General features: G+C 42.5%; 2 protein-coding genes and 1 pseudogene across 7 annotated transcripts; 1 reads left to right on the plus strand and 2 right to left on the minus strand.

The window, feature by feature from the left end:
• Positions 1-671: 671 nt before the first annotated feature.
• LOC133744340 (G-type lectin S-receptor-like serine/threonine-protein kinase LECRK2) lies at positions 672-11,759 on the plus strand (annotated as a pseudogene).
• Positions 11,760-13,593: 1,834 nt separating this feature from the next.
• Positions 13,594-24,481, minus strand: LOC133706980 (oligopeptide transporter 2-like). Of its 2 annotated transcripts, XM_062132522.1 has the most exons (7): positions 24,467-24,481; positions 17,085-17,531; positions 16,899-16,996; positions 16,065-16,628; positions 15,714-15,969; positions 14,303-14,485; positions 13,594-14,208 (listed from the first exon to the last, which is right to left on the minus strand). In XM_062132522.1, exons 1-7 carry the CDS (start codon positions 24,479-24,481, stop codon positions 13,594-13,596), a joined length of 2,178 nt encoding a protein of 725 aa, XP_061988506.1. The 2 variants fall into 2 exon arrangements, with proteins under 2 accessions (XP_061988506.1, XP_061988507.1); XM_062132523.1 differs by lacking the exon at positions 24,467-24,481 and having other exon boundaries at positions 17,085-17,561.
• Positions 20,294-23,655, minus strand: LOC133707151 (hydroxyproline O-galactosyltransferase HPGT1-like). 5 transcript variants are annotated; one of them, XR_009844953.1, is made up of 9 exons: positions 23,164-23,639; positions 22,803-23,023; positions 22,525-22,710; positions 22,018-22,129; positions 21,607-21,685; positions 21,469-21,510; positions 21,261-21,298; positions 20,674-20,732; positions 20,294-20,536 (listed from the first exon to the last, which is right to left on the minus strand). XR_009844953.1 is itself a non-coding variant. In XM_062132699.1 (9 exons), the coding sequence occupies exons 3-8, from the start codon at positions 22,543-22,545 to the stop codon at positions 20,725-20,727; spliced, it is 300 nt and encodes a 99-aa protein (XP_061988683.1). In that variant the 5' UTR covers positions 22,546-22,710; positions 22,803-23,023; positions 23,164-23,637; the 3' UTR covers positions 20,294-20,536; positions 20,678-20,724. The 5 variants fall into 5 exon arrangements, 1 of the variants encoding a protein (XP_061988683.1); XM_062132699.1 differs by having other exon boundaries at positions 20,678-20,732; positions 23,164-23,637; XR_009844956.1 differs by having other exon boundaries at positions 20,678-20,732; positions 21,261-21,510; positions 22,537-22,710; positions 23,164-23,646.
• Positions 24,482-25,884: the final 1,403 nt, after the last annotated feature.

The following is a 25,884-nucleotide window of genomic DNA, read 5'->3' on the forward strand; positions in this document are numbered from 1 at the left end:
CCCGGGGTGGGTAGCGCTGCACGAGAACCAGTTCCACCAAGGATTATCGCTACCTCTGCCCCGGTGCCTACAGTATCTGCTGCGGATGCTGAACTTGTCACCGGGGCAGTTGACCCCGAATTCTATTCGTCAAATATACAGTATGTTGGCCATGTGGGACTTGTGCCAACAAGGGTGGCCTTCCGTAAATGAATTCCGCGCGGTGCACAGGATCCTGTACTCGAGGAAGCTGTCCTGTGCGAGTACGGTGACATTTGCTGCTAGGGACTACGAACCGCTAGTTACCGATATGCCTTCCTCGATGAGCAAAAGGTGGAGGAACAAAGTATTTCTAGCCGGGGGCCGGTGGCAAATCAAAAATAAGAAGTGGCAGCTGACCGGTACCTTCCAAGCCATCGGGGACCAGGCCTACAGTTTGTCTGAGGTAGAAAGGAAGAGGATAGCCCGGGTATATGCTGTTTGGAGTGAGAAGGAGAGGAGCTCTTATAGATTCATCCGGCACTCAATACTTTATAGGCTAGGACTAGGATGGCTTCCCGGTGAGGCTGAGAGGTTTTTTTTTTGTTTTTTTTTTTTGTATGACACCCTATCCTTTTTCCTTGACTAACTTCGAACTGATTGCAGTGAAAGCACCGAAGAGGAAACCCCGGAAAGGCAAAGAGGAGGACAGGATGGACGATAATCAGCTGATGGATATGCTGATGGGGCAGGGAGAAGACGCCCTGCACATTGAAGTCGACCTCGGGTCGAAAACTACGGGTCGGTCCGTCGAAGAGACCCTACTGGAGCTTACCGATGCGGGGTACGGGGAACCTGATCCTGAAGCTCCCGCGACCCAAGTCGTACAGCCGTCAGTTGCTGACGTTATTACAATTGCTGATACCGGAAAGGAAAAAGCACCGGCCGCCGTATCTATTTCCTCCCGCTCCACTGGGAGTGATGAGGCCTTGCTTCCGGGTGAGAAGAAGAGATCTCACAAGCATCGGCACCGAAGTGAGAAGCACGAGGTGACTTACACCGGCCAGGACGTTAAGGGGTCCGGTGCTAAGAGACAGAAGAAGGATCACCCGGTACCCGAGTCGTCGCCTTCGCTTGCCCTGTTCTCTCCTGCCCTTCCGGTAATCCCCAAAAAGCCCATCAAGCAGCTGCTGAGTGAGTACGGGGTTGCTGACGAGAAGTTCGTGCGGTCCATGCTTAGTGACCTGAAGGATATTGATCTCGACCGGGTGCGGGCGAAAGACAATACTCCCAAAGAGAATCGCCGTATCGCCCGGGAATCCATGATGCGGGTACGGAGTTGGCTTTACCCTTGTAGCCTTTTATTATCATATATATATTTTAATCGGTGCGCTTGCAGGCACTCTTCAATGTCTACGCGGTGGATGCCAGCGAGGAAGACACTCAACTGAAGGAGGAGGTTAGCAATCTCTCCGGGCAGGTGAAGTTTCTTCATGGCGAGAAGGCCAAGCTGGAGAAGGAGCGGGACTCCTTGAAGAAGAAGGTTGAGTCCTTGACTCCCCTGGTTGCCGAGATGGACGCGGCCAAGCAGCGGATCGCGGAGCTTGAATCTGAAATCTCAGAGGCCCGGGAAGAAGTGAAAAGTGCCCGGGACTCCGAAAAAGAGGCTGCGGAGTCTGCCACATCCTGGAAGGAGAAAGCAGACTACCTGGAGGAGCGTCTTCCCGCGGAGAAGCACGAGGCTGTGGAGGAGTACAAGGCCTCCGAAGAGCTCATTGCCATGCTGGCTGCTGCCCAAGACAAAGCTGTTATCATGAAGTTCAAGGAATGGGTGGCGGCCGGGTACCTGGACGAGGCCAAATTCAGGCGGGGCCTTCTTGAGAAGAAGAAGAAAGACAAGGATGCGGCGGCCAGGTCTGGTGCCGGTGGATCCCAGAGTACCGGTGGGGAGCAGTAATACCTGGATTCCCTTCTTTCTTCTTTTTTTTTTGTATATGTTTTTTTTTTTTTTTTTAAGTAGAAGTAACCCTTGCCTTGAACAATGGCGTAATTCCTGTGTTTGGTAGTCCAGGCTTTTGTGGATTAAAATTTTTTGAATTTGAATGGGAATTGGAAAGGAATTAAAATTTCTAGGATTTTGTACCTTAAGCATTTACTTGCATCACTTATTACTGGAATAGAGTAACTGACAATAGCTATGTCCGGGCATGTCCGGGGTAGGTAAAAAAAAATGCTAGAAATGGTCTGAATAATTCATTTTTCCATTCAAATACCACATGGTGGTTAAATACAGAATGAGTACCCGATGGGTAGCTTGCCATAGCTGTATGGTCAAAAAGCAAAAGCTAGGACAAGATGCTCCCGGAGCTACTTGTAATAGTACCGCAGGCGCTGGGTATTCCATGGATGCCGGGATACGACTCCGTCCATGTCCCGGATAAAAAAGGTTGCGGGGCCTACCTCTTCAATGATCTCGTAAGGGCCTGTCCAGGATGGATCCAGCCCCCGGGGCTCTGGGTAGACCTGCTTCATGACCCAGTCCCCCAACTTCAGTGTGCGGGATTGTACCTTGGCATCGTAGTAGCGAGCTATCCTGCGCTTGTTAGCCAAGTTATGCATGTGTGCCACATCCCTTCGCTCCTCTAGTAAATCGGCATCGAGTTGTAGGCCTTCCGAGTTGGTACCCGCATCGAAGTATTCGATCCGGGGACTCTGGACCTGTGTTTCGATAGGGAGTACCGCTTCTGTCCCGAAAGCCATGCAGAATGGGGTCTCTCCGGTGGCCTCTGTTGCCGTGGTCCTGATAGCCCATAACACCTCCGGGAGTTTAGCAGCCCAAAGTCCCTTGGCATCGTCGAGCTTCTTTTTCAGTATCTTCTTGATGATCTTGTTGACAGCTTCGACCTGACCGTTGGTCTGGGGGTGGGCCGGGGACGCATACAGAATCCGGGTGCCCAGGTTCTCCGTGTAAGCCCTCAATTCATCATTGTCAAACTGGGTACCATTGTCCGTGATTATGGTGTCCGGGACTCCAAACCTGCAGTAGATGTTCTTCCACAGAAATTTTTTTACCTTTTCCGTGGTGATGGCGACAAGAGGTTCTGCCTCAACCCACTTTGTTTGATAGTCCACAGCGACGATGGCGTATTTGAATTGTCCCACTGCAGTGGGAAGTTTACCAATCAAGTCCAAACCCCACTGACAGAACGGCCACGGTGCCAGGAGGATGGAGAGCGCAATGGGCGGTGCCCTTGGGATATTTGCATACATTTGGCACTTGTGGCAAGAACTGGATATTGTTTGGGCTAGGGCCGACATGGTTGGCCAGAAATATCCTGCCCTTAGGGTCTTGTGTGCAAGAGACCGGGCTCCGGCATGGTTACCGCATACACCAGCATGTATGTCCTTCATTATTTTGTGACCTTCCTCCGGTGTTACACACCTCAGACTGGGGAAGCAGCGGCCTCTCCGGTATAACTTGCCATTCATGATCGTGTATCGAGCTGACCTTAACTGCAATCTTTTGGCCTCGACCTTATCATCCGGTGCCAGGCCGTCGATCATATATTTCAAAATTGGGTCCATCCACGAAGCTGTGTGATCCACAGCGAATATTTCTGACACCGTTTTAGAGGTGCTGGGTCTCTCGAGTATTTCGACTTTAGTGGCTCCATAGGTAGGACTTGGGGAAGCTGACGCAAGCTTAGCAAGGGCGTCTGCCTTGTCGTTTTCTGCCCTCGGTATTTGGGTAAAAATGTAAGAGGTAAACCTCTGCACTAATGCCCGGGCCAGAGCCTGGTAAGAGGACATGTGGGGCTCCTTTGCCTCGAAGTTACCGCTGACCTGGTTCACGACTAACTGGGAATCACTGAAAATACTAAGGTGCTGCACTCCTAGTTCCCGGGCGATCTGCAGACCTGCAATGAGTGCCTCGTACTCTGCGGTGTTGTTGGATGCCTTGAAGGCAAATTTGAGGGCGTACTCGTACGCTTGATCGTCCGGGCTAATTAGCAGGATACCGGCTCCACTTGTTTTCTTGTTGGATGCGCCATCAACATATAATCGCCAAGTGCTCGGTGGAGGCGGATCCGGGGCTGGTGGTTCAGATGATTCCCGGGAAGGGTTATGGGAGGGAATCGCCTCAGAAATAAAATCTGCCGCTGCCTGGCCCTTGATAGCTGTCCGGGGTTGGTACTTGATATCGAACTCTCCCAGCTCGATGGCCCACTTAATTAACCTACCCGATGTCTCCGGTTTCTGCAAAACCTGCCTCAGCGGGTGATTAGTAAAAACGGTGATTGAATGTGCTTGGAAGTAATGCCTTAGCTTCCGGGCCGATACCAGGAGGGCTAGTGCTATTTTTTCAATGTCCGGGTACCTGGACTCTGCACCAGTGTACCCCTTTCCAGCATAGTACACCGGGTACTCGCAATCGGAGTCCTTCCTAATCAAAGCTGAGCTTACAGCCGTCGAAGATGCCGCCAGATATATGTAGAGCATTTCTCCTGGAACAGGTTTGTAAAGTAGAGGTACCGCTGATAAGTACGCCTTCAAGCCAATAAAAGCAGTCTCGTGCTCAGCTGTCCAGGCTATTACCTCGACGTGCTGGGTTTTCAGCAGGTTGAAGAAAGGAGTACACTTGTCCGTCAGCCTGGAGATGAACCTTGACAGGGCGGCCACCTTGCCTGTAAGAGATTGGACCTCGTTCCGGTAGGTTGGGGATACCATGTCTAATATAGCCTGCACCTTCTCCGGGTTGGCCTCGATTCCCCTGTGGCTAATGATGTACCCGAGAAACTGTCCTACCTCGACCCCGAAGATGCACTTCTGCGGGTTAAGCCGCATACCATTGCGTAATATGATGGTGAAGACGATTGACAAGTTGGTTACGTGGTCCTCCGGAGTTAAACTTTTTACTAGCATATCGTCCACGTAAACTTCCATGATAGTACCGATGACCTCTTCAAACATAGAGTTGACGAGTCGCTGATAAGTGGCACCTGCGTTCTTTAATCCGAAAGGCATGACCTGGTAACAATAGAGACCCTTGTCTGTGGTGAAGGCAGTGTGCTCCTCGTCTGCCGGGTTCATTCGAATTTGATTGTACCCACTGAACGCATCCATGAAACTGAGTAACCGGTACCCAGCAGTAGAGTCGATTAGTTGGTCAATTCGCGGGAGCGGGAAGCTATCCTTGGGGCATGCCCGGTTGAGGTTTGTGTAGTCCACACACATGCGCCATGATCCCTGGGATTTCTTTGGCACCATGACCACGTTAGCTAACCACCGAGGATACGTGACTTCCCTAACAAAGTTGATGGCCATCAACTTTTTTACTTCAGCTTGGATAGCCCGGTACTTATCATGTGTGAAGGCCCTCCTCTTTTGTCTTACCGGTGCTGAATAAGGGACAATACTAAGATTGTGCGTGGCTATCTCCATTGGTATACCGGGCATGTCCTCATATGACCAGGCGAATGCAGATGAGTTTGAGCGGAGGAACGAGATCAACCTTTCCCTGATAACCGGAGGGAGCTTAGTACCTATCCTAACAGTCCTGTCCGGGAACTGCTCTGATAGAACCACTTCCTCAATGTCCTCTACGGCACCGGGCCGTTCTTCGTCTGAATCGGTATCGTCCCTGGGATCCTCGTACCGTTCCGACAGAGGGTTAGTAGCCACCGGCAACATCTCAGACTTTCCCTTACCGCGAGATACGGTCAATGAATAGCACTTCCTCGCTGCGGCCTGGTCACCCCGGATCGTAGCAATGCCGACCGGGGTTGGCACCTTCATCATCAGCATGTGACCTGCAATGAAGGTTTTCAGACGCCAAAGTGCCGGTCGGCCTAGGATAGCATTAAAGGATGAGACGCAGTCCACCACGATGAACTCTGTTTTGATGGTTGAACAATTTGGGCTTTCGCCTACCGTGATTGATAGGTAATCTGATCCGAGTGGTTGGACAATATCCCCCGAAAAGCTAATGAGGGGCTCATTATCCTGCGACAGCTTGGCTCTCCCTCTGTTCAAAGCTTTGTACGCATCGCGAAATAATACGCTAACTGAAGCCCCGGTGTCCACTAGAACCCGGGACATTATATAATGGTCCATTTGGAGCGTGATTAAGAAGGGATCATCATGGGGCATTTTCAGATCGGCCTCCTCCTCCTGCAGGAATGTCACCGATGTCCATCCGGTACCCCCGTCCGGCCGCGGGGCCTTGTGGAAGTTGAAAACTTCCGGATGACCGAAACTAGAATTTCGCCTCTTCCTTTGGGGATGTAATTCCTTCGGGCCCCCACCGTGGATCGTGAAGATTTGGCCGTACACGTCCACCGCTCCTATCTCCTTAGCAGGCAGGTACCGCTGAAGCTTGCCCCTCTGGATAAGGGACTCGATAGTATTTTTTAAAGCAACACAGAGATTGGTATTGTGTCCGGCATCCTCGTGATAAGTGCAGAACTTTCCGGTATCCTGCTGGGTAAGTTTACTCTTCGGGAACTTCCTTGGGGGTGGGCCCGGTATCTCATCCTTACTTTCGTTCCAAATAGTCTCGTATGAAGCGTTAAGGATTGTGAACACCTCATACCGGGGGGGTGGTGGTGTTCGCGGGGCCTGCTGTACCCCTGGCTCCCGCTGATGGTGAGTGGTTCCATAACTGTTAGTCCTGGAAGAGGACTCCTTGCTTCTTTTGCCCGAGGTATGGGGTGACCTGTCATGACTATGGGCCCACTCCCTCTTTCGTGGCTCATCCCTGACAGTTGAAGCCGGGGTTGGCACCCTTAGCTCTGGTCTGGGGGTGTCCCCGTAGGTTTCGAATTCGGCCTGGGCGTGTATGATGGCAGTGGCCATCAGCTCGTCGTAGTTGGCTGGAGGATTATGGTTAATCCCATAGAGAAATTCTCCGCGCCTCAAGCCTCTCCTGAAAGCCAGCTCGGCCAGTTCCTTGTTAAGGTCCCGGCATTTGGCGGTAGCCGCCTGCCACCGGTTTACAAAAGACTTCAAAGTCTCATTCTCTCCCTGCTGGACCTTTAATAGGCCCTTTGGTGTGTGTATCCCATCGGTGCGTAAGATGAATCGAGCTACAAACTTGTCAGCTAACTCCTTGAAGTTCCCTACAGAACCGACCGGCAGTTCGTAGAACCAACTCAAAGCTTCCCCTGACAAGGTTTCCTGGAACATATTACAACACACCTCATCCGTATATCCCTTGGCGCTTGTTTGTGAACGGAGGGCCTGTAGATGCTGATAGGGGTCTCCAACCCCCGTGTAGTCAATCTTTAGTGGCTTCGACATATCCGCTCGAATGGCTCCCCTGACTTGTTGGGTGAAAGGACCCGGGCGGTCCTCGTAGGTGGCCAGGGCCCTCCATGTGTCCCTGGTTTCCGTGGCCTGCACCCTTGCCTGCAGAGCATGCAAAGAGTTGCTCATTTGCACAAGTAATGCCGTGTTTGCGTCGGTTACCGGGGGAATATTCGGTACTGGCTGTGGCAACGGTGGTGGTGGTAGATGCCTCAAGCTTTCCGGGAACAACTCTACCGGTACTTGGATTACCCGCTGGGCAGCGTTCACGCCCGTTGCTGGTTGGGATGCCCTAGCCAGGGCCTGGGTGAGCGCCTCGTTGTGCTGATGCCTCCGGTCCAGTGCTCGGGCCAGCGCTGTGTTTTCATCTTCCAGCTCCTGCATTTTCTGTTGCGTAAGGCGGTTCGTTTCCCTATCGGTACTCCGTTGTTCCCGATCGATCCTGGATTGTTCCCTGAACGCTGCTATCTCCGCCCGCATGGATTCCAATTCCGATACCGGAGACACTTGGTCCGGTACATGCGGGTCCGAGGATCCGAGACCATGAATTTCTTCAACACCTGGCGCTTGTGCTGATGAAGTACCCGGAGAGAATATCAGTGCCCGGGCGACACTTCTACCCTCTTCTGCCGCTCCTTCCGGCTCAGTCATGATTGCTCCCCTATCTGGCGCGCCAATGTTTCTGGTGGCTTTCTCCGGGTACCTCACACAGAATGCTATACCGTCCGGGGTACCGATGCACCTTCTAAATCCTGTACCAAGAACACACGCTTAGAGGGGTAAACCGTACCGGACGGTTTACACCTCTCCGATGCCTGAGTGAGAAGCTAATATAAGTGTACAGTAAGTAAATAGTAGACGAAGGAGTTATTACCCGTAAAAGGTGGTTGTGCTAATGCCTTTATACTCGAGCATGTCAAGGAAGTCTCCCCCATCTTCGATGTGGGACACTAGTTGTTCTTCTGATGCCATATCAGTTCTCCTGTGTGTAAATAGTTGGGCTGTGCTGGCCTTGCCCAGGGCCCTGGGTGCCCGGGGTGGCATCCCAAATGAGCCCCGCCATGGTGGGTCGTGAACCCGGCCCATGGCATAGTACATGGGAGTACCGATGGGCCAAGCCGATAGTGCCAAACTTAGTTGAGACTTCCCTAGTATGTACAGTTTACAATGAGGGTCACCTGTCATATGTTTGGCTGCTTGTGCCATCTAGAACTTTTGGTATGAGACAACCTATGATGTACGTGCCTTCTGGCCATGGATAAGTAATGAAGTTATCTATTTTCTCAAAAAAAAAAAAATGTAATATTTTTGGCGCTTATATTTGATTGATATGGCTTGGACGGACCAACCAGGTCGCGGATGCCTTAAGTAGGAAGACAGAGCTGGTGGCTGCCACTGCCTCACACTTAACCTTTGTGAGATTGGCATTTGATCTTAGGCTACGAAGTAGAAGTGAAGAAGTCCATCTTATTTACAATTAGGCGGATAAATACCCCGGTTATGAAAGAACGGTAGCTTGCCAAGAAGTGGCTTGCTCGCTCAAAAGCCCCTGGCCGATCATGGGTAAGATATGGCTGGATTGAAGAAGCCTTTCTAGCCATGGAAATACCAGGTGGAGTATAAGCCCCCCCAACCCTTTTGTTTGCCCACCTTCGCATGCTTAGGAACCCCACTTTTACACGGTTCGCCTCTCACTCACGGTCGAGCTACTTCGTCACTCGGAAGTTTCGCTTCACTGATTCTTTATTTCGTTCATAAGGTCTTCCCGCGGACCCTTAGTCCGGTACGTCTGGCCTCCCCTCCTTTGTGTGCCTTATCACCCACGGTGTTCTGAAACAAAAGTAGTGGTGCTAGAGATCCAAAACCAACCACGCCACACTACAGCGTAGTCTCTTCTTGTCAGAGTCGAGCGCCTTTACTTCGTAACCGTCGCATATTGTATACACATATTGTCAACTAAGCCAAGCAGCCCCTGCTGTTTGCTGCACATGATTCGACTTAAACGCAGAAGCTTCTAAAGAATCAGAGTAGAAAATTATATAGCGGAATTCATGTCAAAAGATTCCTTCATCTAATGAAGTATCGTGGCATATATAATGCAAATGATGATGAGTATTCTGCACATCACATCATCACCCAGAGGCTTTCTCGTACCATGGCTTTTGCACTGCCACATCTTTTATGCTTCCTAGTTATCCTTCAACAATTGCCAATTTTCACCACTGCTCAAAATATATCTTTGGGCACATCCCTGACTGCAATACCGGGCAACAACTCTTTTTGGGCCTCACCATCTGGGGAATTTGCTTTCGGTTTCCAAGAAATTGGTAACCATAGTTTTCTACTAGCTATTTGGTTTAACAAAATAGCAGAAAGAACTATTGTTTGGTCAGCCAATGGCAACAGTCTAGTGCAAAAGGGATCCAGAGTTCAACTAACTAGTGAAGGCAAGATTATGCTCAACGATGTAGCGACAGGCAAGCAAACACTGATTGCTGATTCCACTGCGAATGAAGTTGCATATGCAGCCATGCTCGACACAGGAAATTTTGTGCTGGCTAACAAAAATTCAGCCAATTTGTGGCAGAGTTTTGATCATCCCACGAATACAATCCTACCTAAACAGACTTAATATCAAGGCACCACACTCTTTGCTCCCTATACGGTATCAAATTACTCGAAAGGAAGATTCATGTTTACATTAGAAGCTGGTGGAAATCTCTTGCTTTACACTACGCTTTTCCCATTAGATACGGCCAATGCTGCGTATTGGTCAAGCGAAACTGAGGGTACCGGCTTTCAGGTCGTCTTTAACCAGTATGGCTCTATTTTTCTTACTTCAAGGAATGGAAGCATACTTACTGTGGTAGTAAACAATACAGTTCCATTGCCAGATTTCTACCGCAGAACAACTATCGACTATGATGGAGTCTTGAGGTACTATATCTACCCAAAAAGCAGTAACTCGAGTGAAGGAGTGTGGCAGATGGCTTGGTCCACATTGTCCTTCATACCTTCAAACATCTGTGTCAACATTAATTTTGTACTATAAAGGTGGTGGTGCGTGTGGTTTCAACAGCTTATGCAGAAATGACCAGAAACCGAGTTGCCAATGCCCAAATGGTTATGTCTTTGTTGATCCTCATGATGTGATGAGAGGATGCAAGTAGAACTTTCGTCCACAAATTTGTGATTGGAAGGAATTTGAGTACGAGAAGTACACGCCAGTGACTGAAGACTAGTGCAGGCAAGCTTGCCTAGCTGATTGTTTCTGTGCCCTTGCCAATTTCAAAAACGGGGATTGTTGGTTAAAGGGAATGCCTCTTCGGAATGGGACGATCGACCCTAGTAGTGGAGTGAAAGCTCACATCAAAATAAGGAGAGACAATTCCACTTTGAAACTGCCACATTCACCACATTCAAGAACAAAACGCAACTCAACTCTCTTGCTCGTTGGATCGGTGCTGTTGAGTAGCTCCGGGTTCCTAAACTTCCTCTTAGTGCTAATAACCTATTTGGTTGTTTCTGGTACTTACCTTAGAAGACCAAACATGATTCAACCTTACGCAGTCTTGCCTGGTATGAACCTGATTTGTTTCAGTTATGAGGAGCTAAACAAAGCTACCATTGGATTCAAGGAAGAACTCGGTCGTGGTGCTTTTGGAACAGTTTTTAGAGGAGTTTTAGTGTATGAGAAATGCGTAGCTGTCAAAAGACTGACCAATATGGTTAAAGAAAGCAAGTTAGAATTCAAAACTGAATTGAGTGCAATTGGCAGAACAAATCACAGAAATCTAGTTCAACTACTAGCGTTCTGCAATGAAGGGCAGCACCGAATTCTTGTGTATGAGTTCATGAGCAATGGTTCTCTAGCAAGCTTCCTCTTTGGAAAGTCAAGGCCGAATTGGTACCGAATGAAGCAGATTTCCTTGGGAACTGCTAGAGGGCTCTTGTATTTGCATGAGGAGTGCAGCAACCAAATCATACATTGCGACATTAAGCCTCAAAATATTCTCTTAGATGACTCTTTCACAGAAAGAATTTCCGACTTTGGATTAGCCAAGCTTTTGAAAACGGACCAGACTCGAACTACTACGGGAATCAGAGGGACAAAAGGGTACGTTGCCCCCGAATGGTTTAAAAACATGCCGATCACAACCAAGGTGGATGTTTACAGCTATGGCATTTTGTTACTGGAGATTATTTTTTGCAGAAAGTATTTTGAAGCAGAGGCAGAGAATGAACAACAAATGATACTAGCGGATTGGGCTTATGATTGCTACGCGGAGAAGAAGCTGTAGCTACTTTTGGAGAATGACGATGAGGCAATGAACGACATCGACAAGATGGAGAAGTACGTGATGATGGCATTGTGGTGTATTCAGGAGGATCCGTCATTGAGACCCACCGCCAAGAAACTTGCCCTGATGCTCGAAGGAACTCTTCAAGTCTCAGTTCCACCAGACCCGTTCTCATTCACAAGTTCAATAGTGTAAAACTGTAGTTTTGTTGTGCTGGATCATCAAAGACTCGCATAAAACTATCGTGGTACTCGGTAATTCCTTATTATGTGCGTGTGCTTTTTACTTTTGGTCAAACGTGTGCGTGTGCTCCTTTTTAGGTCTGGTGTGTGTGTGCTTGTGCGCATAATAACTATGAACATGCTCTTCTGTGTCAAATATGTGCATTCAAATTCAATAATATTTTTAGGGTGTTTATATTTGGACCCAACAAATTTCTAAATAGACCCAGCAGCTAAAAAATTGTCCCTAATTTTCCAATTTTGCCCTCATTATAATACACCCAGCATACACAAACCCACAAGTGTAGCGGTTGCTATTGTTTACCGACGACAATCCGGAACAAAAGAAACAACTGAGATCGAGGCGGTTCCTATTGCCCTTAAATTGAAAATGGCTTCCACCGAGATAAAGAAAACATAGAATTTTGCTGCAAGCTCGTCATATTGTTCTGCTGCATTGTTGGCACAGAACTTTGCAAGTTCAGGGATTGCAATTGTGGGTTCATCTGATTTTCATGAGATTGCACTTTGAGGAATCTGGGATTGTGACTGCTGCATGGACTGCATATACGGTGGGGGACTTGCCCTGGTTGTAGAGAAGAAACAGGCTTCCTGTGTCTATTTGTATTAATAAAATTTATTATCTGCTTCTTGTATAAACCCAACTTCTCCTTCAAACCAGGTGATATGTTAGTTTTGGAAATTTATAAGACTGTTATCAGGCGCTCCAGCATTGTCTTGAACATTTTCAGCTACTCAAGCTGATCTGACTTTGGCTGTTGTGTTGTGTTTGCTGGGTTTATTTAAACAAGGTTGCTGGGTTTGTTTAAATCAGGGTAAAACGGGAAATATAGAATAATATTTAGAATGCTGGGTGTATTTAGATATTTGCTGGGTACATTTAGAAAGACCCTATTTTTAAACTGTGGATTGAACCAAAAAATTATTTTATCAATTTCTTGAGTATACTACAATATTCTCTATCACATAAAAATTCTTGGCCAGCCATATTTATAAAAAAAAAAAAACAAGTAAAAAAATAATAAAAAATAAAAAATTCTCCAAGAGCTACATAGTCAACAATAAATTTTGTAGTTAGGGAGCCTCTTCAATGAAGACATCAGTCTCGTGATTCCATAAAACGCTTTCAAATCAACAGTTTGATGAGTATTTTAAATTTTAATCAATAGTTAAAACCTAACAACCATAACAATCTCAAGTCTCACGAAACAGACGACAGGGGAAAAACTTTGTGCCATATGGACGATCTCCTTTGTGTATAGAGCGTTGTCAGTTGAAAAATGGCACAACGGTGCTGCACCGTTATATGACATACAAACACTCAATTGTGCATTCCTTCGGCAGTTGCTAAAATTATAGGGAAGCAAATGGTGTAGCTGATCGTTTGGCTCATCTTGCTAGCAGAATTAGTAGACTTGATGATATTTGGCTTAGAGACACTTATGTTATTATTAAGGATGTCCTCTACGAAGATATGTAATTTGTATTCCAAGGCTCGGGGTTTAGGTGTTGTGTCCTCCTTGAGTCCTACTAATTATACTATGCTAAATAATTAGCTGAGTCTTCTAGTTTGGCCGGGTTCCAAATCCCTATTTAAAAAAAAAAAAAAGTCTTAATTAGCTACGACACTTTGAAAATGAAAATAATTGACGCTAATATTTACTCCGTCTTCCTTCTCAATTAAAAGCTTAGATATGAATCCTTCAGTTCAAAAAAAAAAAAAAAAATTAAAAGATTAGAAAAATTCGAATACACATAACTACGTAAGCTAGTGCCTATTGCATTAATTAGAAGACAGGACAACCATCAACAACGATTCCTTTGGCTGTGGGACATGAAGCCAATTCACAGTGTTCACCATCTGCACCCCACCAAGATATGCTCTTCCCGTTCATGGTTAATGTGAAGTATAAGAGCACCGCCATGCAAGCCAATCCAGCATCTAAGGCAGCCGAAAGAACATAATTGTACCTCTGCCACCATGCTGTTCTATATCTAAAGATGTAGTAGCCAAAAATAGTTCCAATAACAATCCAGCAATTGAAGTTTACTGATGTAGCCGGTGGCATTGCAGCTGTTGCATTCAAAAGCACTGGAAGGTTGATAAGTCCAATCCATTTATAACTGGGAAAAGCTCTGTGCAACAACCATACCAAGAGTGGTCCAAATGCACCTATAAGGAAGAACCAGTTGAGTGCTTGGTAGTTTCCGAGAGGTCCAAATATCCGCTTTGGACCGACAAGACCCCAAACGACAGATGCATCAAAGAAGACGCGATCACCAGGACAAGTCCAAGGACTATTAGGAGGGAGTAATTGATCTTGACATATGTTTTCCACAGTAGATAACAGCCACCATGCAACCCCGATATTGACTGTTCCAGCTATAATAGTTCCTATCAACTTCAATAAAAAGGTACAATATGTTTAATTTTCAGATTACATACTTCTTTTATTTGCAAGTAATTATGTATAATATAACGTCAAGAAGACATACCTGAACTAAAAACATTGATCTGGGCGGAATCTTCATGTAATGGCCAAGCTTGAAATCATTGAGAAAGGAAATTGCCTGACTCATGCTAATATAACCATAGGTTTTGAAGCATACATTAAGAATCGGTTTTCCGGGTAAAATCAATCCCATGATGTACTCTGTGATAATGTTTAGTCCCGGCGTCTGACAATTAGTAAGAGAGAGAAACTTTTAGAGAAATTATCTATATAAACTGCAACAAGGACCAAGTCATTTATATGAACTTTTCTATTAAGTTGAGATTATGCCTAGGATTTAAATTTGATAAAAACCTGAAGTTCCTCATAGAATTAAAATAGTTGGACAATAAGATAACACTTCTTATTGGTTATAATGTTGTGGCAATTATAAAACTAACAAAGACATAAGCAAGGCTAACAAATTCTTTACGGGAATAACAATAATATGAGAATATAGCGGGGAACTATCGAGGGGCGTAGCCAGGAATTGAAAATGAGTTAGGCTAATTTTAGTCAACTTATCGTAAAGCACTTCTGTCTGAAAGAGTACTTAGGCCCCGTTTGGGATTGCTTCGCTTTTAAAAAAAATCAGCTTTTGTTCAAAATTTTAGATTTTATTGTGTTTGGTAAATAAATAAAAAGCAGTTTTAATTGAAAGTTATAGGTCACTGGTAGCATATTTTAGAAGCAGCCTAGAGGTTGCTTTTGGAAGCTGTTTTGGATCAAAACACACTCTGCAGTTATTTTATGTACTGACAGCACTTTTAAAAATATTATTTACTAAACAAGAAACTGTTTTAATTCACAACTGATTATTCTCACAACACAGCAGCAGCAGTTTTTTTTTTAAAAGTCACAACAATCTCAAACTAGCCCTTACACTTTAACAAGGAATCAGCTAAGCGAATAAGTAAGAGACTTTTAAGAAAAATAATTTTTTTTGGAAGATGACATAATCAAGACCATAAAAGTAGTCCTCTTCTCTCTCTGGTAGCACAAATACAACTTATATTACTCCCTTTGATTCTTCTACTTACATTTTTGTTATTTCCAGAAACCCCAATATTAATGTCCCTATCCTTCATAGGACATTTTCCAAACATCAACCTAGTTAAAGCCGAAACAAACGGGTCATAAACTCATGCTGCATATTACACAAAAACTTCAACCACATTGCATTATCATGGCTCTGTAATTTAAAGCCCTTACTTCACTACTTACGCCCCAAACTCACAATTCACTCGGTCTAATTTTCGCCACTCAGACCCATTAAACCCCACTAAACTGCACAACTAATATCAACATTCCCAAACCCATCCCCTATTACATTTTCCTAACTTCCAAAAGTTAATGCCAATGTGGGAATAACAAGAATAGCAGGATTATCATGAAGCAAAACAATTGAAGCTTGCCTGATTTGTTGTGGCGGTAATAATGCTGACCGGAAGAGTGAAAATTAATGCAAGGACTGCAGCGAAAATGAGTACCCACCACGGCATCGGAATCTCATCTTTCATGAAAATGCATAGTGCCAGAGCGATTCCAAATGACACCAAAAGAGTAAGATGAAACCACCAGTTAGGTATGTCCTTGTATTTCCTCATCAATTTGGTGTGTATGTCTACCTTTCCATCCTTCTTCGATGCTCGAAATTGTTCATATATCTCCCTGTACTTGCAAATTAGTTAGATTTTTAATACAGATAATAACAACTAATTAACCAAAAATAAGCTTAAAGCTTTGGAATTGGTCTAATTACGTACCTTCCATTGAAGAGGGCCACGTGAGTGAGGGTTGATATAATGGCCGCAAAGCCAATACCATATGTCAGAGCAAAAAACACACTTAAGTTTACACGTCCTTGTTTTTCATACGCCGGCATGTCAATTTGAAATTTGTCATTCACAATTGCTGAAGTGTTATATACTTGACCTTGGGCATCAAACAAATGGGAAGAGAAGATTGGGAAGTTCTTGGCATTGTATAAATTGACTCCCCAGTAGGCAATTGGCAGTATCACAAACATGAAAGCAACATAGCCAACTGCAACATTGACAGTGGCAAAGAAAGGGCTAATCAAAGGGCTTTGAAGGTACGAGGCTACAACAGACCAGTCGAGAGACAATGCACCAACACCAAGTCCACGCATGCCGGATGCAATTTGTTGCACTGTTACTGACTTGGGGTATATCCAACAAATCCATGAAATGGTTGATATAGTTGGGAAAAGGTAGCCTGGGACAACATACCAAGAGAAGCTGCATATGAATGCAATTAAGAAGAATTTCGCTCTGGACATTCGCTTGTTGTCTTTCTCGTGTAGGGCACTTCATAATGCAAAACAAAGACAAAGTTTTTATGAGCAATAACTAACATTGTTCAGAAACCATACTAAAATGCATGGGGATTAGTTTGTTACTTTATTGAACGGGATGTGAGCATCAAATATACTCTAATAATGCTTGTAGACTATGCAGAGCTTACTTTGATAATGTGAGAGAATATGGTAGAACACAATTCAATAGTTCAAAAGTGCACAAGGAAAAGCATTGCGCATGGTTGTTGTCATTATGTTTATAGCCAGGGTTAGAACTTACTCGAACAAGTTGACCTGAACTACACTAGAGGGCCACCACATCTCTCCCGGATCCACCACGTACTTTCGGAGAATTCCAGCCCACCCATACCCCAATGCCTGTAATGTAAAATAAGTAATTACTGTTCTATGAATTGCTTCACTATATATCGGGCACTAAAACATAGCTAGGGTTATGCATGGTTACCTGTGTGGTATTGACCAGAAGCCAACTGGCCAAGAACGATATCTTCCTGTGATAAAATGCCTTGATTATATCGACAATGCCAACAGCATAAGCCGTTCCGCCTCCGAACCCGGATCCGGCGTTGGCAAATATGGATATCAGCACGTGCTCCTTCTTGTTAAACGGACCCGGGTTGAGCGAGAACTCCATCGACCCGATCGAAAACTTCCTAGTGGGCAGTACCCTAGCCATGAACCGTCCGATGGGCAGTGTCGCCACCTGTACGGTGATCATGGTGATGATCAGGGGCTCGGTGCGGTAGGAGAAGAAGGTGTTGAGGAAGGAGAGAAGGACGCAGGAGAGGATCCCTAAGGTCCACATCCGGAAGGTCCATACTGGAAGGGTCGGGTCGTCTTCGTTCGAGACCGTTAAGCGGACCTCTTCGATGGGTGACACGTCGTCGTCCACGTCGAGTTTGGTGGACTCTATGTCCATGGCGGCTACACCGTGAGGGTCAAAGATGGGAGAGAGAATGCTCAGGTTACGTTGAAAGTGGACAACCGATGGGGGGTTTAGCGGCGTATAAATATCAGCAGGAATTCGAAGTTAACATTCTTAAAAAAAAAGAAAAAGAAAAAGGATTTCGAAGTTGAATACAATTCTAATTGCAAATTTACTCTAATTAGAATATTGATTTTTCCTTGAAAACTAGAATCATAGTAGAACTAGCCTCTCAACACACGCTCATACATGTCAATTGACATACCAACAGTTCTTTCTCAGTGCAATGAGTAGAGAATGACCTTTTAGTTCACCCTAACACGCAAGAACCTTCAGCTGACATAATTTCCTCCCAACATGAACACAATGTTGGTATAATTAAGAACGGAAAAAAAAAAAAAAAAAACTGAGGATTCTCTAAACTGATTTCCTCCAAAAACCGGTATTTTGGGCCTGGAGAAATTAAGAGCTGTGTATTTCTTAGCAAATAAATACCCTAGCTTCTTGGTTGTTGTTTTTTTTTTCCTTGGTTGGTCAATGTTGACGAGTTAAAAACAAATTTAACTAGTAAAAAGCAATGAGAAATAATTGAAATTTGAAATCTAACAATTCTAACAAGTGGAGGTAATGATAGAATGTACGTATAAAGGCTTTAGAATTTAAGAAACTGCATGGAGTTGAATGGTTTTTGACTTCTAAACTCATGATAACATAAACACACACTTATAATCCACTATCAGGAAAGAACGAAAAATTGCCAAAATAAATCATCATATTACCAGATCTATTTCGGTGAAAATTGAATTCTAAGACAGAAAATTTTAAGTTGGAAATGCTCGATCTTCATGACATTATATCAATATTAACATTAGTGGGTGCCATTCTCATGCATTAACTATTTTCTGTTGGGGTGTGTGTGTTTGGTGGGGTGGTAAGGCTTTGGTCTCATATATAAGAGGTCAGGAGTTCGAGCCCCATCAAGGGTGGGGTTTTTTTTTTTTTTAAAAAAAAAAAAAAACTATTTTCTGTTGCCTTGCTCGGCCATCTGACTTTTTCATCAATAACCATCAATATCTAATATCAAACCTTATAAAATCACAAAAGCTATATTTTTCTTTGAACGGGAAGTGTTTTTTTTTTTTGGAGGGGAATGAATATTATATTCATTAATATTCGCACAACTTTACAAAGTCACTGCTAGGATATATATTCCATACACCAGAGTCTAAGCTCTCGAACCACATAATCGTTGCTTTTGCCTAGTTGGTCTAACCAGGAAACAAATCCCTAGCAAAGAATACTCATTTTAGAACTGCCTGCACATTTAAGAAAATGACTACTAGCCTAGAGTAACTAAATCTTGACTAAAATGAAGCTAAAAAATCCAACCAATAAACCAGTACATCCATCTACGACCACGTATATCAATACTAGCCACTAAACTGAACCTGTCATAAATGTAATTAACAACATAAAGGCCTCGTTTGGTTCACGGAAGGGAAATCAATTCCCTTGTCTTTCCAGTGGGGAAGGGAAACTAAAGTTCCTGTCAGGTATCCTTTCCTGTGTTTGGTAAAGCAGGGAAAGCATCCAGGAAAGACCATTTGATTTCCCTTCCAGTGTTTGGTTGGTGAAGGAAAGGAAAGTAAAAATATAGCTATGTTTCAATAATACCCTTGAATTTTAATAAAAATACAAACTATGTTTCAATGGGTATAATACCCTTGTATTTTAATAAAAATACAAACTATGTTTCAATGGGTATATTTGGCAATTGTATATTTGAGCAGGGTTATTATTGTCCATGTCACACCCCAAACCCGAGACCAATATTATATTGAAATATGGTACCCGAATTCGTGATGTGGGTTGTTTCAAACAAAACTTCCTCAAAGAATAAATTAAAGTAAGAGAATTTGTAAATAAGTCTGAATAGTACTTTTATTAGGAATTGAAATTATTATTTTTACAATACTGAAGTTGAACAAAAATATATTACATTATTTCTCTTGAATTAGTAGTAGAAAATAAAACATTCATTTATTTAGAGAATCACCCCACTTTCCCCAAGCGTCTACTCGTTACCTGAAAACAAGAAGGTGTAGCATCATGAGCAACACAAGCCCAGTAAGTACACAACTTACATTCTTATATTAATGTGTCTTATAAGAAATCAAACTTGGACAACCAAGTTAAAATGTACCAAGAACCATTTATAAGTTCATACGAATTCTTAAATATGTATATATATACACACAATACACGCACACATATATACAAATATATTCATTCGTGTGAATGGTTTCACTACTACAGAAATTGAAACAGACGACGGGCAAAAACTGTCGTCTGATATGGAGGCTGACCGTCGTATATCGAGGCGCCGTCTGATGAAGGTCGATTGTAGGGAACCGTCGTCTGAAGGGATCGGCAGCATGGGGGCAGCATGTCGACAGCATGCCGGCAGCCTGTCGACTGCATTAGCTGTTGTGACTGTTCTTCAGACAACGGGTGACTTTAAAAACTGTTGTGTGAGTGCGATTCAGATGTCGCTTTATTTTATGGCCGTTGTGTGAGTTTTATTCAGACGACAGTTTTTATTTTGTAGCTGTCGTGACTTTTGTATACATTCGACAGTTCTTTTGACAAAAAATGTGGTGTGAAGGCTAACAATTAAACGTATTTGTGCTTTGATACGACATATTGAGCTTTTACCATTGTGCTATAGCGTGTTGGACAATACTTTTCATTTATTCTTGTTGTCTAATTGTTACAAAAGTTCTAAACAATCAAATTAACTCAAATCCCACCATATATAAAATGTATTCAGTAAATTGATATAAAAAAGGGAGTATTTTCCTCTCTGATCCTAACATGCCTAAACAATCCCCGCAACAATTAACTTTATCTTCATATTCTGAAACCACATCTTCCTTCTCATTTTTGTTCCTTGTTGCTTGAAATCTTTAGGCCTACGGCACAGCATTAAAGCACCAGTCAACATTAGAAAACACATGAAATGTGGCACAAGGGTAATTATTTTTAAGAGAAGGCTTTAATGGGGGAGGAAGGGGTCTAGCATTCAGAGTACTAATGGGGCTTATTGAACTAACCTGCGTTATCAATCTTATCCACCAACAACTCAATCTTCTCACCACGGTCAAGAACCTGCATAATAGATGAATCTCCATGACTTAAATACCTGATGAATCATTGCTATATACGGAAAACTAAGCCACAGAAAAAAAAAAAAAAAAAAACAATAAAGAGATGTAAGCCACAGTAGTATAAAGAAAATTAGTCAAAGATAACACACAGAGCTCAAAAATCATTTTGGAAAGCCTAGTAATAATCAGACAGAAGTACGCAAATCAGGTTGTAACTGAATCAGTCATCAACTTCCAAATTACTCATACAACGTACTATTCCAAAACATAGTCCACATTTGATCTATTTGAGCAAATTAACTACCATACCATACATTCAAGTAAAAATCCCTCAACAATATCAAAACTAACCACCATTTATGCCAATTATCTTAACCCAGAAAGAACCAACTAAGCAATCACATCACACCCACTGAACCTAATTAAGAAGGAAATCCACCCAGAAATTCCAAAACCCAAGATCTTACGAGCTTAACAAATTGCAAGACACAAATGAGGTCCAGCTACCCCAGATCTGAAAATCACTTACCAAATGTAGAACCTTCCAAATCCCTAAACCAACTTTCCCTGCAAAACACAAATCTCAAAAAACAATCAGACCCAGTAAAACACACAACATCCAATCATCCTCTCTTCTACTCCCTACAAACACCACTTGTACTAATCAGCTCCGAACATCATAACCCCAAAATATAAACCGAAAATATTCGAATGGAATAAAAAACATCATAACCCACGATTTTTTTTCACCAAACTTCCACCATTCTGGTTCATACCACCTGTAAAACACCAGCAAGCAGTTATATGAGACATAAAAAGATCATGAAATTCATTATGATTGTAAACACTTGTTTATGAAGTTCTAGACTACTCACAGCTCAGAGAAAACTTCGCCCGACTGGATGCACCCAATATAAACGCAAGGCTTGTCTAAATGAGTTGCAAGTGCAGCTCCTAGAACAGATGTGCAAAACAAAAAAGAAGTGAAATAAGATAAATCATAAAGAGCCATCTGCAGTGTAAATATATGCCAATGAGAAAGATCTCTAGCATTAATCATTGGTAAAAGCAAATTTTCATTAAGAACTATTAGACACAATCTTTTCTATTGACAAAGAATATGGTGTTTTCCAATCTACATTTACAGAAATCATACCTCAAGAACATGATAAACACATTAAATAATAGAATATTAGCTAAAACAAAGGGAGGGGGTAGCAATTGTGAGGAAGCAGAGCTGGTACATAAACAAATCCTATTGAAAAATGAGTCCATGTAATACTGACCAATATTTAAATAAACATCATCATTGACTTTGGCATAAAACTTATCAGCAACATGAGCAAAGAACAGTGTAGCCTTCTTCGAGAACTCTTCAGGTGCCTCCAGATGGGTATCCTGCCAACAATGGGGTGAAATTAATCAGAATATTGACAATAGTATACCATATATTTGCGCACACCTACAAATTACCGAAAGTAAGTTTTACTTTTCAGCCTATTTCCATGATATAGCAATATGTTCACATCTAACATTGAGGCAACGATGTTAATTGTGTAAAGGACCAAGCACATGGAACAATGGGAACATGCCTTCTCTAGGTCAAAGTAGTCAACTAGTCATAACATCTCAAGTCTAGAACTAATACAGCAAGACCAATAAAGGAAAGAGTTATCGTGCACAACAAGATCTGGATTTGAGACCACTATTTCCTTATACAATCAGCTAGATGAGAATAGAACAAAATCGAGATTTCTTAATAGGAAGTAAATACAGAGACTATAAATTCAAACCTTCACTATTACCAGCAACATTGCTAAGCAGCTGTAGGACTCCAGACCCGAGGGCAGTTTCACTCTCGAAAATCAAGTAGCTTCCACATGTATGTTTCCAGCTCAATGAAACTCCAGACATTCTTCCTAGAGTTAATTTGCTCATACTGCTTGCAGCTCAAAACCTAAACTAAAGTAGTAGGAGACCTGATACACATAAGAATTTGATAAACAATTTGGCTCAACATCAATGATTCCATCACAAAAGAGACATTGAAACATTGAAACTACTGGCTTACGATTAGTTTTTCGTAACCACTGAAGAAACAAAAGAACATAACATAACCACACAGCGAAACCTCAATATTTCCACCGCACCTCTCTTGGTTATGTTCTTCTCGAACCCCTCCACCTTCCTATCAGCAAGTTGCCTAGAAGTCGTCTGTGCATTTGTTCAAAACCCCCAATATTTCTATTAACTCAAATGTCCCTACCTCTAAATCTCCAAATCTACACAGATCTGAAATTGCACAAAACCGAAAAAAAATTGAAAAATTGAACTGATCTGAAATTTCGTTTCGAAACGTAGATTTCAGAGAAAAATTAATGACAAAACAGATAGAGGAAAGAGAAATCAAATGGGTGTTAAGGATTTCATACCTCGGCTCTGAAATCAAATGGGAAGAGCAAGCTCTCTTCATCCACAATGAGAGAGATACTAAGTTTGCTTTCTCAAAATTTCTAGGGTTTTACTAGACTTGAGGGGTCTTGAGTCAGCTCCGAGTTCTGAGTCTTCGCTCCAATAAGCTCACCGGTTCGCCAACAGTGCTTCGGAATCTCTACCTCCAAGGGAATGAGTTATCTGGTGAGTTTCCGCCCGGGTTGACTCGGTTTGAGAGGCTGAATCGGCTTGATCTCAGTTCTAACAACTTCACTGGCTCAATCCCGTTCGCGGTCAATAATCTCACGCAGAGAGATGAGATTGGTTGGAGAGAAGAATGAGGGTGTGGGACAGTGAGGGTTTCGGTTTTGGTTAAGTGGTTTCAGCCGGGTTTGTGAGGCCCTATCAATTTGGACAAGGAGTCACACAACAGATTTGTGTAAGAATGTGGTATGAATGCAGCCATTTAAATTTAGGGTTTGTCTCCTATTAAATTGACTTCCCTCTTTTGGGAGTTGGAGAAAAATGGTGGTGGGAAATCTCCCTCCTTTCTGTCAATCATATTAATCAAACCACAGTTTTATTGTTTCTCGTCGTATGATTAATACATGTTGGGGGAAAATTTGGGGTTTGCGATGGGGTTTGGCACCACAGACATGGTGGGAAACTTGCCGCTCAATTTTTTTAGGGTCACACAACAGTTCTATCCTTAAACGTCTTCTGAACTAACTCATAATTCCACATCAGACGACGGATTTTATAAAAACGACGTCCAAAAAAAAAAAAATCAATCAGACGACAGAAAACTATGATACGTCATCTGAGAGGCGTCGTCTGATTCAATTTTTGTAGTAGTGTTTATGAGACTGGTAATAAATCACTTAATCACATCTCCTTATTGAACCAACAAATATTGCAGCATTAATATGTGAAATAAACTTTAAGCAATACATGCTTGATTCTCTTTTCACTTAGCACCATAACATATTGATAATATATATCGCAGACAGATATTTGATCAAAATAATATAAGTACACTTCTCTTCTTAGTGAATTTTAGGATTAACTGGTAACAAATCATAAATCCACGTGTTATGGTCCATAATACCAAAACACGGGAAAGCCAGGTTGACTGGTAATAATTCATAAATCCACGTGCTAGGGTCCATAATACCAAAGCACGGGTAAGCCGCAGCATACTGAGGACACCTCCAAAGTATGTATACCCAAGGTAGACACCTCTTTCCTATGAGTATAATAGTGCACTATCTGTAGGGACTAGGGCCCAGGCTAACTCCTCATAACACCAAAACACATTTACCAGTAATTCACTTAAGTACGGGGTAATACTAATCACTCGGCTTCACAATTGTACTTTTCAAACATAATCAAATCCTCAAAATACAATCTTTATGAATTATAGATCGTAATATATATGTATATGTACACCCACATAAAGAGACATATACTTAGGAATAATCTCATATGAAAACATATGTAACATAATTGTATAACATAAAATAAGTAAATTCACTTGCAAACATAATAAAATAAATAAGCTTATACATAATTGAAATCAAGTAAAATATGAAATAATAAAGCACAAACATTAAATGAGTAACAATACAAAATTAAATTATAGTTAATATTTCAGTTCTTATGTCCAAATTCATTGAAGTTCATCAACCGTGTTCATGTTTCTCCGATTAGAGTCATCAAACTTCAAGATGTGTTATATTGTCCATCACAAGTCCGAATTAGTCAAATGAGTACACCATTTCAAAGGGTTTTTCACAAGGAATTCAATGGAATAAGTCATGTAGTCCAGATCAGAGGGATATAGTCCAGAAATGGTGAAGATCCATAACAGTGCAGAAACCGATATTTTTGTTACTGCCCTTTGATGTTTAAGTCTTTACGTACGGTGTATTTTACCATTAATTCTCAAACTCTCCAGATCACAAGTAGAGTTCCTAAGCTTCAAATTGATATAAAGTTTGTAGAAAACGGATAAGAAATGAGGGAGATATGAATTTTTGAAGTTGTGATGGCTGTATGAGATTTCCAGCGAGTTTAAAAGTTGAAAACTTTGATTAGCCATAACTTCTTCATTTCTTAACCTTTTTGAGTGATTCAAAAGCCTAAATTGAAGAACTTTTGATGAGGAATTTAATACTGTAATTATTTTTGACAAAACATAATTTGTTATATACGAAAATACGGGTTTGCAGCAAAGCAGATCCTTTTCCATTTTATCATTGATTATGCAATTTGATAAATCTTAAAGACAAAAGAATATAGGAATGTAATCATGTACTTACTTAAGGAAATCAGAAGGTCTTGTGATCAAACTTTGGACTTCTTTCACAAAAAGGAAACTTCTTAAGAGAAATAGGATGAAGGATTTGTGTGAAGAACTTCTAGTTGAGTTTTCTCTTCAACTAAGGGAGTTTTAGATCAATTTTGCATTTGATCTTCAAGCTTGTAGGAAGTATGATCAGATCATATGCTTAAATAGGCTAGAATTAAGCATAAAATAAGTAAGTGACTAATTATTATAAGGTGAGTGACTAGTTACTATTTAGGTTAAATGATTAAAATGATAAGATAAAATTAAAAAAAAAAAAAGAAAGAAAGAAAGCATAAATCCACTTGCTAAATATATATATATATATATATACACACACACACACACACACACATATGCACAATTACCCAAT

The sequence above is a fragment of the Rosa rugosa genome, chromosome 4, assembly GCF_958449725.1.
Source record: "Rosa rugosa chromosome 4, drRosRugo1.1, whole genome shotgun sequence".
Taxonomy (NCBI): Eukaryota; Viridiplantae; Streptophyta; class Magnoliopsida; order Rosales; family Rosaceae; genus Rosa; species Rosa rugosa.

Coding starts and splice junctions, on each gene's coding strand:
- LOC133706980 (XM_062132523.1), bottom strand. CDS start 17,558: ATGGACATAGAGTCCACCAAACTCGACGTGGACGACGACGTGTCACCC. Junction 16,997..17,084: donor TTCTGGTCAATACCACACAG/GTAACCATGCAT, acceptor TTTACATTACAG/GCATTGGGGTATGGGTGGGC. Junction 14,486..15,713: donor TTACCGCCACAACAAATCAG/GCAAGCTTCAAT, acceptor ACTAATTGTCAG/ACGCCGGGACTAAACATTAT.
- LOC133707151 (XM_062132699.1), bottom strand. CDS start 22,545: ATGTTGCTGGTAATAGTGAAG. Junction 22,130..22,524: donor TGTTGCTGGTAATAGTGAAG/GTTTGAATTTAT, acceptor CATTGTTGGCAG/GATACCCATCTGGAGGCACC. Junction 21,511..21,606: donor GGCGAAGTTTTCTCTGAGCT/GTGAGTAGTCTA, acceptor GGTGTTTTACAG/GTGGTATGAACCAGAATGGT.